We start from the raw sequence: 15,550 nt of genomic DNA on the forward strand, positions 1-15,550 counted from the left end.
CCCTCTTCCTGCCTGTCTCAGCGTGGCTGGGGCGTAAGGCAGGGCCGTGGTGGGGTGCAGGTCCTTTACCCGGGCTCCTGCAGGAGCTGGCTGCTTCTAGGGCCTTGATGGGCAGAATGGAAACACAGGGAGCGATTTCAGCGAAATTGCTTCTTATCAAGGACTGTGTCATCTGCAAGGGGAAACTGAGGGCACGTTTCAGCGTGAGTGAAGCACTCCCCCCTGCCCTCCCTCCTGGTGGAAGGGAATGACTTCCTAAGGGGATTTATCTCTTATTCCTGTCCCCAGTACCTGTTCCTCCCTCCCAAGGTATAAACCCTTATAGAGAGGGAAAAAAAAGAAAAAGAAAAAGAAAAAAAAAGAAGAAACCCAAACAAACAGGAGTCACGATGCTGTGGCTCGTTTCGCCAAGGTCATGTTAGTTACAGCTGTAAAAATCATTTGCTTTTACAGATTTTTATCAGCTTCCTAAGGGCTGGAAGAGCCTCACCAGCAAATCTGCTCCAGTCGAGCCCGTGCCCGAGCTGCTGCTGGGCTCCCGGGCGGGGGGTGGCCCCCAGGACAGCGTCCCACCGCTGCAGCCAGCTCCGGGCCTTTGGGTGAGTGAGTGTCTGTGTCCTCACACTGCTACTGATGTCCCTGCTGCCTTCCAGCAGTATTCCGGGGAGAGACCGCAGGCATGCGGGAGGCAGGTCCTGGGCAGAGCGCCCACCTCCTCCTCCCTTCCGCAACCGAAGTAATTTGGGGTTTCCCTGAAACCCATCCTAGAAATACAACCGAGCACGAACACTCCCGGTACGGAGAAGCCTTTACTCCAAGGCAGTAGGGAAAATAAAGGGCACGTTTCCCAGGGTGACAGCAGCAAGGGCAGGTGACAAAGGTGAACAAGTGACCATGGAGGAAGCCAGCTGCTCAGGAGGAAAGGTAAAAAAAAAGCCAGAAAGGAAGAGAGAGGAAATCCAGCAACACGCAGGAAATCCTGCGGGATTTCCAGCCCAGCGTGGGAGCCCATGGCGCAGCCAGCTCCATTCCTCCCCTCTGCTCCCCTGCACAGGTTTGAAGCTGGTGGAAATGGGGATGGGAATCACACAGATCCAGTTGGGTTTTCCACCTCAGCCTCCTGCACCTGAGAGGGACTGGGAGCATTCCCTGAGCCAGCGATGCCTGCGAGTGCCATAGGAAATGGCTCCTACATTTCCTTCTTCCAGGATCCCAGGGCAGGGACGGGAAGGTTTGCAATTCCAGCACCAGCTCAGCCACTGGTTTTGTTGTCTAGAACTACCCGGACAACTCTTCCCGTGGTGCTTTCAGCAACACCCTGCCCCTGCGCAGGGCAGAGGCCTCAGGGCCACATCCTGCAAGCAGAGCTGGGCTCTGGGAAAGGTGCTTTTTGGTTGGCTGTGATGGCAATTAGTGGGCGACTGGTGATGCAGAAATCGAGGTGTTCCCAGCCTCCCCCGAATCCGCTGTCCTGGCTGGCCCCGACGCCACCGGCAGCCCTGTGGCAGCTGGGATGTGATGTGTCCTGAAGGAACACCGGGGTCCAACCGCCCCCGCAGGGCTGGGCCAGGGGCTCTCTTGGCCCAGCCACCAGCTCACCGTGGGATGAAGCAGGGTTTAGCACCAGACGCTGCCATCCTTGAGGGGTTCCCACCATTCCAGACCAGCTCACCTGCCCCTCAGGAAACGCAAGCCTGGGGACATGCTTGGTTTTGGGGTGCCCCAGGGCCGCGGAGCAGCAACAAGCCCCATCCTGGTCCCAACCCCCCCAGCCCCCGGCAAAGCAAACACCAGATGCTCTCAAGTTAAACTCTCCATTTATTGAATCCTTTTACAAAAAAAACTCAACATTGTGCTCGTGTTGAAGGAGTTTCTTTTATCTCGGTTGTCGGTTTTGTGGGGCTTTTTGTTTTTTCTTTTCTTTCTTTTTAAACCCGGTGCTCACGGAGCAGTTAGCACAACCATGGCACAGGGGAGGGCAGGGGCCGTGCAACACGGACGGGGTACGGGGGGGGTCCGTGTCACCACAGACAACGCTATTTACAGCCAACGTGAAAAAGACCTCGCTCTGCACCCGGCACCCGCCGGCGGCAACCCCGGTCCTGGGTGAAGCAGCAGAAATGTGGGAAAGGGGAGGCGGCCTTTCCCTTGGGAAAGGTACAACCACCGAGAGACCATCCCGTCTCCTCAGGGCTGGGGTGGCGGAGACCGTGCGCCCCAGGCTGCTCTGCGCTGGAGCTGGGATGAACCGTACCACCTAACCTGAGCTTCGGAGTTACGCCGGGGCCCCCTGAACATCACGGGAGAGCGGCGAGTAGCCAAGGTGGATGTTCCGGACGGTGGCAGAGGCTGGACCACTCTCCAGAAATGCCCCTCTCCTCTCCACTGGCGGAGGAAAGCCTTGAGGGCAGCTCAGATCCTGGGATATCTCAGGAGCAGGAAGCTGGGGCGTGAATCACAAGTCTGTACGCCGGAGGGGTTTTGGTGGCTACGTGGGAAGATGTGGCAATGAGCCAGAGCAGCAGAGGACTGGGAAGGACAGCACCAGCCCCACGGGTGAGGGAGGAGATGCTCTCACTAGCATTTCATTTCTTTATGGCACTGCATCCCTCCCAACGCTGCTGCTGCCCAGCACGTCTCCCCCCGAGCAGCTGCCACCTGTGACTCACGGTACCCCATCACCCTGTCACCCCCAAACCCTTCCCCTCTGGAGGGTCTCAGCAAGGAGGAAACCGTCCCACGCCGTGCACAGAGACCCCACCACGCAGCCCTGAGCCTGACCCCTGGCTACCACAGCACTGGGGATCCTCCAAAAGCCCCGCTGTGGGCAAGAGGCGAGTGTGTTAAGAGCCTGGGAGGACGAACAGTTTGGATTCCCACCACGGATCTCTCCACCTCTACCAGCCTTGAACTGAAACGCAGCAACGGAAAGAAGAAACCCCCAGCTCTGGGCTTGCCAGCAGCTCGGCAAACCCCGAGCCCCCACGACGCAAACAGCAATCCAAACGCTCCACATCACATCCCCGATTTCCAAACTCCCTGTATTACAGTCTCTCACCAAAATAACAACATTTCCCTTAAGATTTTTGAAAATAAGTAGCCGAGAAGTGTATCTCTATTTATATAAAGTGCAATCCACACCAGCAGCGCTCCTTAATCCCGTTTGACTCCTGCCATGCAGGCAGAGGGCTGGGAGAGGTGGAGCTGCCTCCACTCTTGGCTGACACCGGGACCACGCTGTACCTGAGCGGCTGCATCGCTGCTAACGAACCACCTATTAACAAGAGGAGAATGGAAGCCAGCGGCAGAGATCAGGCCCCTCGGGGATGCTGAAGCTGGTGCAGCTGCTGTTTCCATTCCGAGCAGGGGCAGGGAACATCCTTCCAGGTGTGTTGGGGCCTTGCAGGAGCCTCCGATCCCATTTTCAAGGAGACTGTGAGCCTTCACACGCTCTTCTTTGAGCATGTGATGTTACAAGAAAAAGAGAGTGGAAAGAAAAAAAAAAACACAAAAAACCCACAGAGGAAAAAAATCTGTATTTTGCTGCAGTCTGTAGTGCTGGTGAAGGCACGAGCCATCAGCTCTGCTGGGACGGGCTGCCCGTTCCTTTCCCCTTACCAAGGAGCAAGTGTTGGTGACCCCCACCCATGGGGTGACATGAAAAACTGGCTGAAACGTGGTTGGAGAGGCCACCTCACCCCCCACAAGGGTGCAGCTACAGGAGAGGAGCGCGGACAGGGCTGACCTTGGGAGGGAGCCTAGGAGCTGCTGATGGACCATCCGTTCCTGCTCCTGCTTTGGGACGCACCAGAGACACGACCAGGTGGGAACATCCTTCTGCTGCAGGGTGCTGTGGTGCTGAGCTGACACCTGCCCCAGTGGAAGTCAGGCCGGGAAAACTGGGAATGTTGGGGTGAATCACACACGTTTCACCTTCCTGTCTACCCAGCTGCTCTTAAACATCTGGGATGCACTGGGGGAGAACATCACCACACAGGAGGGGGCAAGCTGTGTCCTTCCCTCCTCTTAGGGGCTGGGGTTGGAGCAGAACGGAGCAGGAGCAGGGTGCGGAGGTTGGGTGACCACACGGACGTAACAGCATTTTGCTTTGGTGGGAGCGAAACCAGCTCCGAAAACAGCCCCGTGAACGTGATCCCAGCAGCGTCTCCCAGTTCACACGAGGGAAAGCTCTCGGTGGGATTAACCTTCCCTCGCAGCCCAAAGCAAGGGCACAAGCGTGGCCAGGGTGGGAGTTTAAGGCAGTTACGCTGAGGCCCACGGGCAAAGCTGCCGCGGCCGAGGCAGAGCGGGGACTCCAGCCTGTGGCGCAGCCCCGGCATGCGCAGGCTGGGCTGGTGTTTCGCTCGGGCTCTGCGTGGCTGCGCGCAGGTTAAGGGTTAGTGTCTTCTTCCTCCACCCTGCAAAATGCAAAGCGGTCTCCAGAGAAGGCCCCAACACCCCGATGCCCGTGGCGGCGGCACTGGGAGCTGAACCGCTGCCTGCTCGCCCGGCAGGGACCAGGCACCACGTGCAGCCGGCTCTCGGCAGACTGCACTCACGCCTGGACGCGGCTGGGAGAGAGGTTTATTTTATCAGCAAAGGCTCGTGTAGCTGATCTTGGGGTGCTACTGGAGCAGCCCTCCAGGGCCAGTGAATGAGGGCAGGAGGAAAAGAGCCAAAGCTCTTGTGAAAAGGCCAGGCCAGACTCAAGACTCTCTGCAGCAGCCGTTGTTGCAGCCGCTGTAGAAAACTGTGGGCCCCAGCAGCCTGCTGGAACGTGAGAGCCGGGGGCACTGCCAGCCCCTGCTGTGCTGCAGCTGCATCATCCCTCAGCCCCAGACGCGCTCCCCGTCTTCAGAGGTTTAGCAGCGGCGGCGGCGTGCCGTGCCGAGCGGAGCAGGACACCGAGAACGAGACAGCAGCAACCGAACTTCCCCGGGGCTGTAGCACGGGACCCGGTGCGGCGCTAGGAGCCAGGGAAGGACCCTCCGGAGCCAACCTCTTCCCTGCTCGCCCCTCTCCAAGGGCAGGGCTCCGGGGGTGAGCAGAGCAGGGCAAAGAGCTCGTCACCAGCCGACACCTTCAAGTCCTCGGTAGCAGCCACAGGGCAAGACGAGCCAGGACATGCTGTGCAGGAGGGGAGATGGGCTGCCCCTCGCAAGGAAGGATGGGGACAACGGTGGTGACCGGAGCTGCGTTGATGCTGGGAATAACCTCTCTGGCAGTCAAACACCTCCAACCTGACCTTGCTACAGTCCCCCTCGAGTGGGCAGACAGGTCCAGAGGGGAAAAGGGCCGAGGGGGGGAGAAGAAAAAAGGGGGGGAAAAAAAAAGCCTCACACGGCAAATCTAAAACACTTTCATTTTAAATAACAATAATTATAATTAAAAAGAATGGTTTCCCTTGGCTAGGGAAGGGGCAGAGCCACTAGCCAGTGTGCCATTCCTCAGTGTACGATCCTAGGGAGCGTCTTTACAGAAGCTGTGAGATCCTGTTCCCTGTCGCTTGGTCGAGTCACCGTGGGGAGAGCGGGAGAGGAGGGGGAAACGTGCCCGTCCGAACCCAGGACGTCCCTTTAGCTCCGTGGGAGGCCAGAGTCAAAGCAAAAGGTGTTTTGCACTCGCAGCCCCATCCAAAAGCCACCCTCCGCCCTCACCCGCCGCCAGCCAAGGTTCCGGGGGCCGAGGGCGCCCGGCTGCCTCACACTGCTAGATGAACTTGAAGCATTTTGTCTTGTCGTGGGGCAGGCGGGTCTTGAAGAGGACCGAGTCCACACGGAACTGGGTGTACAGGAGGGGCATGTACCCGTACACCTTGACAAAGAAGTTGATGCACTTGTGTCGCTCGTGGAAGTGAGAGTCGTCGTGTGAAAGCGCCTGGGGGCACCCAGGGCAGCGGAAAGTCCAGCGAGAAGTCACCTGCAATGAGATGGACAGAGTCACTGCCACGCTGCCCACACCACCCCGGCCAGGGGGACACCCAGGCTGCGCCCAGGGCGGGGAGACCCGGCCCGATGTCCTGCCTGACATGCGGCAAACGGGGCACGAGTCTGGCCGTGCTCTCCCCCGCTGCCAGGTGTCCCTTGGAAGGTGTCCAGGCAAGGAAGGACATCATCCACACCAGCTCTGTCAGAGCAGAGACTTCAAGGGGGACACGATCATCTACTAACAGTTACTTTTTTCTGGTTTAATGTTTAAGAAGCTGTTTGGGGGCGGGCGGGGGGGGGGGGGGGAAGTCAGTCCTCGAGAAAGGAGCTCCTTTCCTTTCACAGACAGAACCATAGAATGGTTTAGGTGGGAAGGGACCTTAAAGGCCATCTAGTCCCACCCCCTGCCACAGGCAGGGCCCCCTCCCCCCAGCGCAGGCTGCCCCCAGCCCCGTCCAGCCTGGCCTTGAGCCCTGCCAGGGATGGGGCACCCACAGCTGCTCTGGGCAGCCTGGGCCAGCGCCTCGCCGCCCTCACAGGGAAGAATTTCTTCCTCATCTCTCATCTCCATCTCCCCTCTCTCATGTAAAGCCATTCCCCCGTGTGCCATCGCCACCTGCCCTTGCCCAAAGCCCCTCCCCAGCTTTCTTGCCGGCCCCTTTAGGCACTGGCAGGTGCTCTAAGGTCTCCCCGCAGCCTTCTCCTCCCCAGGCTGAGCCACCCCAGCTCTCCCAGCCTGTCCCCACAGCAGAGCTGCTCCAGCCCCTGAGCATCTCCCTGGCCTCCTCTGGCCCCGCTCCAGCAGCTCCGTGTCTCTCCTGTGCTGGGGACCCCAGAGGCGGACGCAGCGCTGCAGGGGGGTCTTGTCTCACCAGAGCAGAGTGGAGAGGCAGAGCCCCCTCCCTTGACCTGCTGGCTACAGATGCTACAGAAGAATTAGAATTTGGGGCACTTCTTGTTTTCGGCAGCCAGAATAAGATCTTTGGAGGGGACTCCAGCTTTCTGGAGGTGCTGAGGGGCCACCCACTGATTAAAGGGCCTCCTTGTTTATCTTGAATCAGACATCCCACTGCAGTACCCTTTGGTTTTGGCCTGATTCTCCTCTCAGCTGCACCAAACTCTACAACTTTCATTTCACAGTAGCTCCAGATGGGAAGAACATGGCACAGAAAAAAGCACCCATCATACTTTTGGCCAAGACCCACCTCCAACGCAGCTGGCCTGTGACGGTGAGACATATGCAGGGCTGTAAAGAGCAGTTTGCCAGCAGCGATAAAGAGCAGAACGATCTGCATCCAAAATTCACATTCAAAATTGTGACATTCATTTGTTATCACAGGGCAGGGAAATTTCAGCTGGGCTGCAGTGTTTGGACCAACAGCCCCTCCGCACACAGATGAGCCTAAAGGTCTCTGGAAAGCTACCCAAAATCAGCAAGGAAATCGTTCCTACTTGTGCTGTATGTTATGGAAAGAAGGAATTTGTCTTTTCAGGATCAGCTGCTCAGAAGGGCCTTTGCTGAGCCAGGAAACCCTCCAGTCCGAGCTGCAGCATAAGTCAAACTGCAATTCATCTGCTTGCCGTGGCGGGGTTTGGCTGCTTCTAAGGGCCGTACTGAGTTTTCACACCTTTTTGAACACACACTACATCTCCTCGAGGCTGGAGAGGGGACATGCTGACTGCTGACAGCCTCAAGCACATCACGCTTGCGGCACAGCGCTTCAGAGATGCGATGCAGCCAGATTTCGGTAAGGGCAGCGTGTGCTGCACAGCACAGCTTCTGCACCAGGCTGCACTGTGAGAAGGGAGCTGGATTCCCCCGGAGCAGAGCAGCCTCCCAGTATGCCACTTGCCTTTCAAAGACACCAACCAAACCACCGTTTCTCCAGAAACACAAATCCCAGTTCAAACTCCCGCCTAGTGCTTTACCTTTATGGGAGGTTTTCTTGTCAGGTGAGAGACCAGGAAGTTCATGGCAATGTCCTCGCAGTTGATGTACTCATCCACCATGTCGCGGATGGCTTGCGGCATCACGTAGGAGTACAGGTAGGCGTAGTACTAGAAAGGATTAAAAGGCACAACGTTGCTCAAAGTGGTCCCAAGCATCAAGCGCCCACCCACTACTGGTGCCAGGTGCACCAGACCCGGAGCAGTCGTGGCACCACAGGTGAGTATCAAGACGACTTGGTGGGCCATGTCTGACTCAGAGCTCAAGGATGCCAGCGGAAAGACTTCCCATGATGGGGTTAATCCCGCACCGAGGAGATCTGCTGTAGTCACAACAGCAGCCGATCTACCCGACAGCCACCACTCTCGCCGAATCCTGAGGCTCCTGTAACCTCAGAAATGTAAGAACGATGGTTTCAGCTCCCTCAGAACTTGCTGTCAGAGTCGGCACAGTAGCAGTAGCTAGTGGATAACCTCCCCAGCGCAGTATGACGGCTCACGACAGTCCCCCTGGGAAAACATCTCATCCTTCTCTCACGGTCTGTTTGCCCGCTGTTGCCTCTCCCATACAGAGACACACATGTCACGGAGCCGCTTTCTGCACTGCTCCCTTCCACCATAAACCAGCCACCTCCATGTCTACCAGCCAGCCTGTGCCACCACACAGCCGCAGAAACCCATGACTTCCCCACAAATTACCCCTTGCAACACTTTGAGTCTGTAAGGTTCAAGATACTACAGTAAAGACACAGGGCAGGCGAGCAGGCAATCCCGTGGCCCACCTTGCCCTCGCCATGACCGAGAGCATCGCTGAAATGCCCCCCGACTGCTTCAGCGCCATGGTGCTTCTCACTTGGCACAAACATACCCTGCTCCTCAAGGAGACTGTCTGCCAGGTCACAGACTGGTTGCTGGCTGTGTTATGATTTGGAGGAAGCGAGGGAAAAGGAGCAGTGAGCTCCAAAATTTGTTCTTTAAAACAAAAATACAAGCCCACATACAGACTCTGGTTACTCTGAGAGGGAAGGGAAAACCCAGAGCTTTGTGGCCACGGTATCTCACCTTATGGAAGAAGGCAGCACCAGTGAGCACCATCGAGAGCTCGCAAGAGTAGTTGGAGTTGTAGAGCCAGGACTGATGGGGGATGTCCCACGCATGGTAGCGCCCTGGGAAACCAACGATGCGGTCCCTTGCCTCTCTCCAGACTCTGCAAACACAAGGCCCTTCGGTGAGATGCAGACCTGGGGAGCCCACCTGGAGATGAGCACGGCTCTGGCTGAGAACCACTACACACAGGACTACGCCCTCGATGCCAATGGACTGGCTCCCAAGGGGGGTTTGCAAGTGATGGAGATGCCCACACGTAAAAAAGTTTGGCAACTGCTCGTCCAAAGAACAACCGACATACATTGTAGTTTGAGCAAAAAGGATAAACATTGCTAAAACGGGCAACTATCTTGCTTTAAAGTCCATTTAGTTTTTTAAAATAAATATACAGACAATTCCAACATGCAAAAGAAGTCTTTTTACACAGGCTGTTCAATGCAAGCTCGCCCACCTCCACAGCACCAAAGCTCCAGGGAGAGACCAACTGGCCATCACAGCTGCCTGAGTGACATGTGAACAAGGTCTCGCCCTGAGATAATTCTGATTTCTTTCCTAATGTAGTGCAGGAAAGGGCTGACCACAGAAATCTTGGCTTTGACAGGCAGAATTTGTTGACATTCTCCTGTTAAAGGTTAAAAGCTGTTAGACGTGAACTGCAGGCACCCCTTGGTCTGCTTCCCAAACACAGGCTGTGAGCACAGGCCGACGCTGCTCAGCTTCTCACCCTGGTCCTCTCCTAGAGGCCCATTCCAGTTGCTTACTCACAAGGGAACATATTCCTAACTCATAAATTAGGGATATTTTAACTCGTAAGGTTCTGTAGGTGTAAAAGAAAACTAACAAAAAAGCCCAGTGGCCCAAAATTAGTTTCTGAATTATACAGAGAATGGAAAACTTAAGACCTTGGATGGAAAGGCAGAGAAAGGGGCAGGGAAAGCCAGCGAGGTGGGAAACTCTTCCACTTGCCACCAGCTTCCAGCAGCCCATGCCCGGGCATCACCGCATGACACGTATACCAGTGCTGCTTCTCTCCGATTTCCCCTCTGTGGGAAGCCCAGAGCAGCCACAGCTTGGCCTGGAAGGAACCCAGCTTCTCCTGGCCTCTTCCTCCAGCTCCCTGGGACTACCCACCTCCCGGAAGCTCAGCTTCCACCTCTGTAAAGTCGAGACAACATCAAGCTCCCTTTAGGAAAGCTGTTGAGATGCTGAGGATCCTGGTGTCACCAGATGGAAGACCTGGAGTGCCAAACTGCCAGCTTCCCATCCCAAACCAGCACCCAGCAGTTCCCTGGGTTCTGTACAGGAAAAACCTCTGGGGCTGTAAGCACATCCTTCACCCTGCCACACGCTCGCACTCAAGCCATAGGGAATTAAACCCTGATGTCTGCGTGTAAGAGTGTGGGCTTGCTTAATATTCTGCTCTCATCTGAAGCTCACTCTCCTCGAGAGAAATCCCACAGGATAGCTGCAACACTGGCAGGAACAATTAAGAAAAAAGTCAGTGCCTAATGCCTACCCTGGGAAATAAATCCAGGTCCGTGTGCAGGGGTGCTGGCTTCCTTCGGATCACCCCATCCCATCTCCCCAGTGGTTAGTGTCCAAGCTGCATCTCCAAACCCAGTGACTCCAGACTACATGAAACAAGTCCCAGGTGCGAGCCTGTTGGACACGGAAGGGATTTTCCCTTCTTCACAGGCACAAGATTGGGCAGAAAGTGGCCTTTTTGTTCGGTTTTCTTCCCCCTGCAGATGAGAGTTCTTCCCACCCCCATTCCTGCGGAGAGCTACAGGAGCGCTGGCTGCGGGGCAATCGCAGGCTGCTGGAGAGACTGAATTTCCGAGCCCTGAGCTTTCATTACATTTACTAACACAGCCAGGAGCAAAGACATGTTTACTGTTATATCCTCTACTCAAATTAATGAAACTCCGACATAACCTGGTAATGAAAACCAAGTAATTAACACCACCAGCAGCTTCTCTGGCACCATCCTCCCCAGAAGCACTTGTTTGTTGCCATTTCGGTCGATCCATCGTGATTGTTTTAAAAAGCTGGAGTTGAAACTGCTCATTCCCTATCACTTCTCCCACATCTCACTTTTGCCTTCCCAGCTCAGCCACAAAAATAAGGATTTCTCCACAGAATCGTTTTGGGTGTGCTCCTCAGGGAGGTTTGCTCTGGATGCCCGCCTCCAGCTTGCTCCTGAGTAGCAAATGGAGCAAGAAGAGGCTTTTGGCCACAAGAATTACAGCCCGAAGCAAAGTTCCAACAAAACACAGTTGTTACGGGGAGAGGTTCACTCAGTCACCGAGACACCGTCTCTTCCCTGGCTGAATGCGTTAACGCAGGGAAGCTTTGTAGGAACAAGGTGTTTGTAAGGAGGGTAATGAGTGAGAGTAACACACGGCACTTCGAATTTTCATTTGATGCTCTCCAGGGCTAACCGGTAAAGCCTCAGCCTGGCGCTGTGAATGAGCTAAGGAAAACGGAGACCAAAGAGGGCAAGAAACCAGCCAAGTTCAGAAAAAGACCCCGAAACAGGGCATGGAAGGGAAGCCAGGAGTCCCAATGCCTACTCCCCTGCTTTAATCACTTTAACACCTCGTTTTTCAACTCTTGGAGAGAGCTTGTTGGGTTTTCAGGCATTTTGTGCCTTTTAATCTTCCTCCCAAACATGAGCCAACACGTTTCAGTGAGAGCGGAGAGCTGGTCCCCATCTCCCGCCCCCCAGCCAGCTGCCGGGTGCTCTCGGATTAGCAATCGCAACCCCCGCTGCTGGCCCAGCAGGCTGACGAGCCACAGCCACACAAGTGCCAGCGTTCTCTCCTCGTGCCACTCTCACTCCCCGGCGCCTCTTTGGCACTCGGTGAGGTTTAGCTGTACAAGCTGCAGAAGCAGCCTGCAGAAACCTCCCACAGCAGGAGCCCACGTAACTGCTTTCTCCCTTTGCCTCGTAATCAGGAAGCTTTTTGCCAGGGTAACGTCAAGAGAAAATGTAGATGCTGGAGCAGAAAGGAGGTGGGAATGGCAGCAACCAGCACCAGCCTTTTCTGTTAACATCTGTCTTTTCCATGCTCTGCAGAAAAAAATTCCAAAAGAGATGTCACCTCCCAGTACCACATGGAGCAAAGAGGATGGCAGCCCACCACGAGCACATGAGCATCACATCCTGCAGTGGCTGAGAACATCCTGGCCTTGCCAACGGCACATGAAGGATGGAGTGCAACAGCCTCTTGGATTTGTTTTCAAGTTACCTTCCACCCTAGGAAGCCACTCACTCCCAAAACCACTAAGGGCACATTATCAGCACAGCAAAAGCCAGAGAGTCTAGGTCAAGAAGCGTGAGAATCAGGATTGCCTGGACAACCTGAAGTCAGCCCACTCGCCTGCACTTGTTAAAATAGTTCATTAGTGCTTATTATTCCTCCAAGAAATTGAGTTGGAAAACCATGGGAAGGGACACTGTAGTCCTAATTCTGGCCCCAGCTTTACGCCACGCTGCATCTGAACAGACCCTAGATACAGCAAACATCAGTTTGGGTCCAAAGGCTACATGCGCAGAGGCTACTCACCGGAACCCAAACATGATCTCGTCATGCCGAAGGTGAGCATCGTCGTCAATGGACAGGATGGCCTCTGTCTCGATCTCATCCCACGGCAGGAACCGGTTGTTCAGGCTGTTTTTCTCTGTGCGGACAACCTAAGAGATGAACACATGATAGTTATGGTGGCTGTACGTGCCCAGAGAAGAGATTTAGGGGCTGAGTTTGCGTTCTGCAGCTGTCAGTCCAGCATTTTGGCACTTCCCCCCCTGTGATGGGGAAACACTTTCTAAACAAAAAGCATCACCTCACTCCGGCACCAGCTCCAGCTTCCAGCCCTTCTGCCTGCTGCCCCCTGCCCCATCTCACAGGGCTGCCGAGAGCCAAACCCACCCCCCGCTGCCAGGTCCCAGCCATAGCGGCTGTGCCAGCGGTCGCCTGCCCTCTTCGCACGCAGGAGGGTGGCTCCGCTGTAACGAAAAGAGAAAACACAGCAGCCACGGCTGGTCTCTCCTGTGGCCGCTGAGGAAGCGGCCCTTGCAGTATTTCTCCAGTGCTGATCTGAACTGAATTGTTTCTACGACAACTCACCACTTCTGCTTTGGACACGACTCGTTTGCAACGCCTCCCTCTCTCAGAGCTCCTCCAACCCCATACTGTCCAATCTCCCTTATCCCCAGCCACACAGGTGTAAAATTGCACAGAATTTCTTCCTCTTCTTGATTCTTGATTCTTCCTCTTCTTGATTCTGCCCCTTCCATGCTGAATCCTTGCTCTTCCTTGCTCTTACACTGTCACCTGCCCTGGCTGATCTAGAGTCACTCGGTTCACCCTGGGCTTCCCGTCCTGTTCAATCCCCGCCATTGCTTCTTCTGTCTTTCCTCTGAACAATCTCTCTTGATTTAAAAATAAAGTCCAGCCTGGTGAAAAGAATAAGGTGTCACGGCAATAAAACCCCATTAAATAAGATTACATTTGATCACACAAAAAAAAGCCCAAACTGAAACCATTAACAGTGGAAAATATTTGTATCGGGGATCTGCATGACAGCTGGTACGATTAAATTCCCATGTAAAGCCAGTGTTAGTGCTTTCATCTGTCAATGGCTTCTGTTGGGGGGGGGGAATGGAACATTCAACGAGAATGCATTAAAATATTTCACTGAAGATCCATCAAAAGCACGAACAATTTACTGCAGGGAGGTGAGCAAATTATGCAGCTCTAAGCCACGGTGGAGCAGGGCCAGAGCTGAGCCGGCAGCACACCCACCCCAGGAGGGCTGCAAAGCAATTAGTGCCTGTAGGAGAAGGCAAAAGCAGAGACAGACAATGCTGGTGCAGGAATTTCTTCCCCCTCTCCTTCCCAAGGTGGAGAACAATGACCAAAACCAGCATGGTGTTTGCAGTTACTTTCCGAGTTAGCATGAGCCAGCAGATGCTCCCAGGGATATCTTCTGTATCTGGGAACTGCTGGAAAATCGCCGTTGCAGGCATCACGGTGGGAACGGACGATGGGGAGGGAAGTGGGAGAGGAGGCAGCTCCACACACTGATTTGGGGGGAGGCAGCTGGTAAGACAGAAAGCAAAAAACTAGGAAGTCTGGAACAGTACGGCCCTAAGGCACTGGCTCAGGAGGCCAAGGAAGACCTGGACACAAGGAGACCAATGCAGCTTTGAGAAAACCACCTCTGCAGAAGCATCACTGACCTCAACACGCTGTGGGCATCCTCTGGATGCATCAACCAGGAAAGGAAAGGAGCCAAGAGCAGTCCCCAAATTGTTGACAAGGAGAATTTAAATCTTCTCCTACATCGCCAGGGCTGTATCTGTAGCTGGCTTTGGCAAACCCAAGTGCTCCTGCAGCGGCACCAGGAGAACCAGGCTTACTGGCTCTGAAAGAGGGGACATGGCTCTGGATGGGGCAGCTGAGCCCCGCTCCAAGATGCTTTTTGGACTGGAAGAGCACTTTGGCAAACTGGTATGACAACAAAACCAAGAACATTGCTCAGGGCAGCAAAGCAGACCTTGGTGAGGGCCACTGGTCCCTGCAGTGGGGCACAGGCATTTCAACTTTTAATTAAGAGCCGTTAGCCCCAATTTCCAACCCTTTTCTAATTAATCACCCAGTGCATCACTGCATGTACACAAGCTGATTTTATTACGTGAGTGGTTAAACGCCTCAGGAAATTTTCTGCCTCCCACACTTGGCCGGCTCCTTTCCCAGCCAGCACACAGGCAGCCCACCCTGCACGCCAGCCCTCAGCTGCTTCATGAAGACTTCAGGATTGGCAGTGATTGCAAAAACCACCCGAGAGCAGCTTTCATGGTTTCTGACATTGGCAATGCCCCCTCCAGTAAATTCCAGTCTAGACCAGCTGGGAACTGGTCATAACTCTCTCCAGCTCAACAACAGTGTAAGATGGGTTTCTGAAAGTAGCCCCACTTCTCCTGATTAAGTTGTGACCACCGGTTTTTTCCTCCCATCGCAGATCCCACCTTCTAGGGAGTCTGCAAACGTATTAAACCCAGCACCAACACATAATTTAGCCTTCTGCTAAGGAGCATGTGCCACGCTGTGTCCCTGCTGTTACAACGGTACTGCCTCCGAAAGCCTGATCTTATTGACGTCTGTGGGTGTCTTACTCATTAGGATTAGCAGAAGTTGGACTGAGTCCATAATAAATATGCTTTCCAGGCAAGGTCCTGCCTTGCCAGTTGAAGATGTATGGATGGATAAAGGACAAAAGAAGAGCGAGCACCACCAGGCTGAGCAGCAGAAGCCCCTCTCTGCCTCAGCGATGTCCTGGGAAGCGGGTACCACTTTGAATTTATCAGGCTCCTACTCACCATGGGCCTTCATCTCAGCTTCTCAGGAAAGATTCAGGTTCTGCGACTACAAACATCAACTCACTTCTGCTCCCCACAGCTGAAAAGGGCAGCACAGAGGTTTTGCCCACAGCACTGTCCTACATTTCATGGTCAAGCCACTTTTAAAGCTCTCCCACCGTCAGAGCAAGCCCCTGCGGCAAGT

General features: G+C 54.6%; 1 protein-coding gene across 16 annotated transcripts in view; it reads right to left on the bottom strand.

Moving 5' to 3' along the window:
- Positions 1 to 5,343: 5,343 nt before the first annotated feature.
- Positions 5,344 to 15,550, bottom strand: part of EXTL3 (exostosin like glycosyltransferase 3) — a 131,207-nt gene continuing 121,000 nt past the window's right edge. For all 16 annotated transcript variants that reach the window (XM_056342849.1, XM_056342845.1, XM_056342844.1 and 13 more), the window contains 4 exons: positions 12,551 to 12,678; positions 8,937 to 9,081; positions 7,857 to 7,985; positions 5,344 to 5,919 (listed from right to left, as the gene is read on the bottom strand). In XM_056342849.1, coding sequence (XP_056198824.1) covers positions 5,710 to 5,919; positions 7,857 to 7,985; positions 8,937 to 9,081; positions 12,551 to 12,678 — 612 coding nt within the window. In that variant the 3' untranslated portion in view covers positions 5,344 to 5,709. The remainder of the gene's footprint in view (positions 5,920 to 7,856; positions 7,986 to 8,936; positions 9,082 to 12,550; positions 12,679 to 15,550) is intronic.

This window comes from Falco biarmicus, chromosome 6 (genome assembly GCF_023638135.1).
Source record: "Falco biarmicus isolate bFalBia1 chromosome 6, bFalBia1.pri, whole genome shotgun sequence".
NCBI lineage: Eukaryota > Metazoa > Chordata > Aves > Falconiformes > Falconidae > Falco > Falco biarmicus.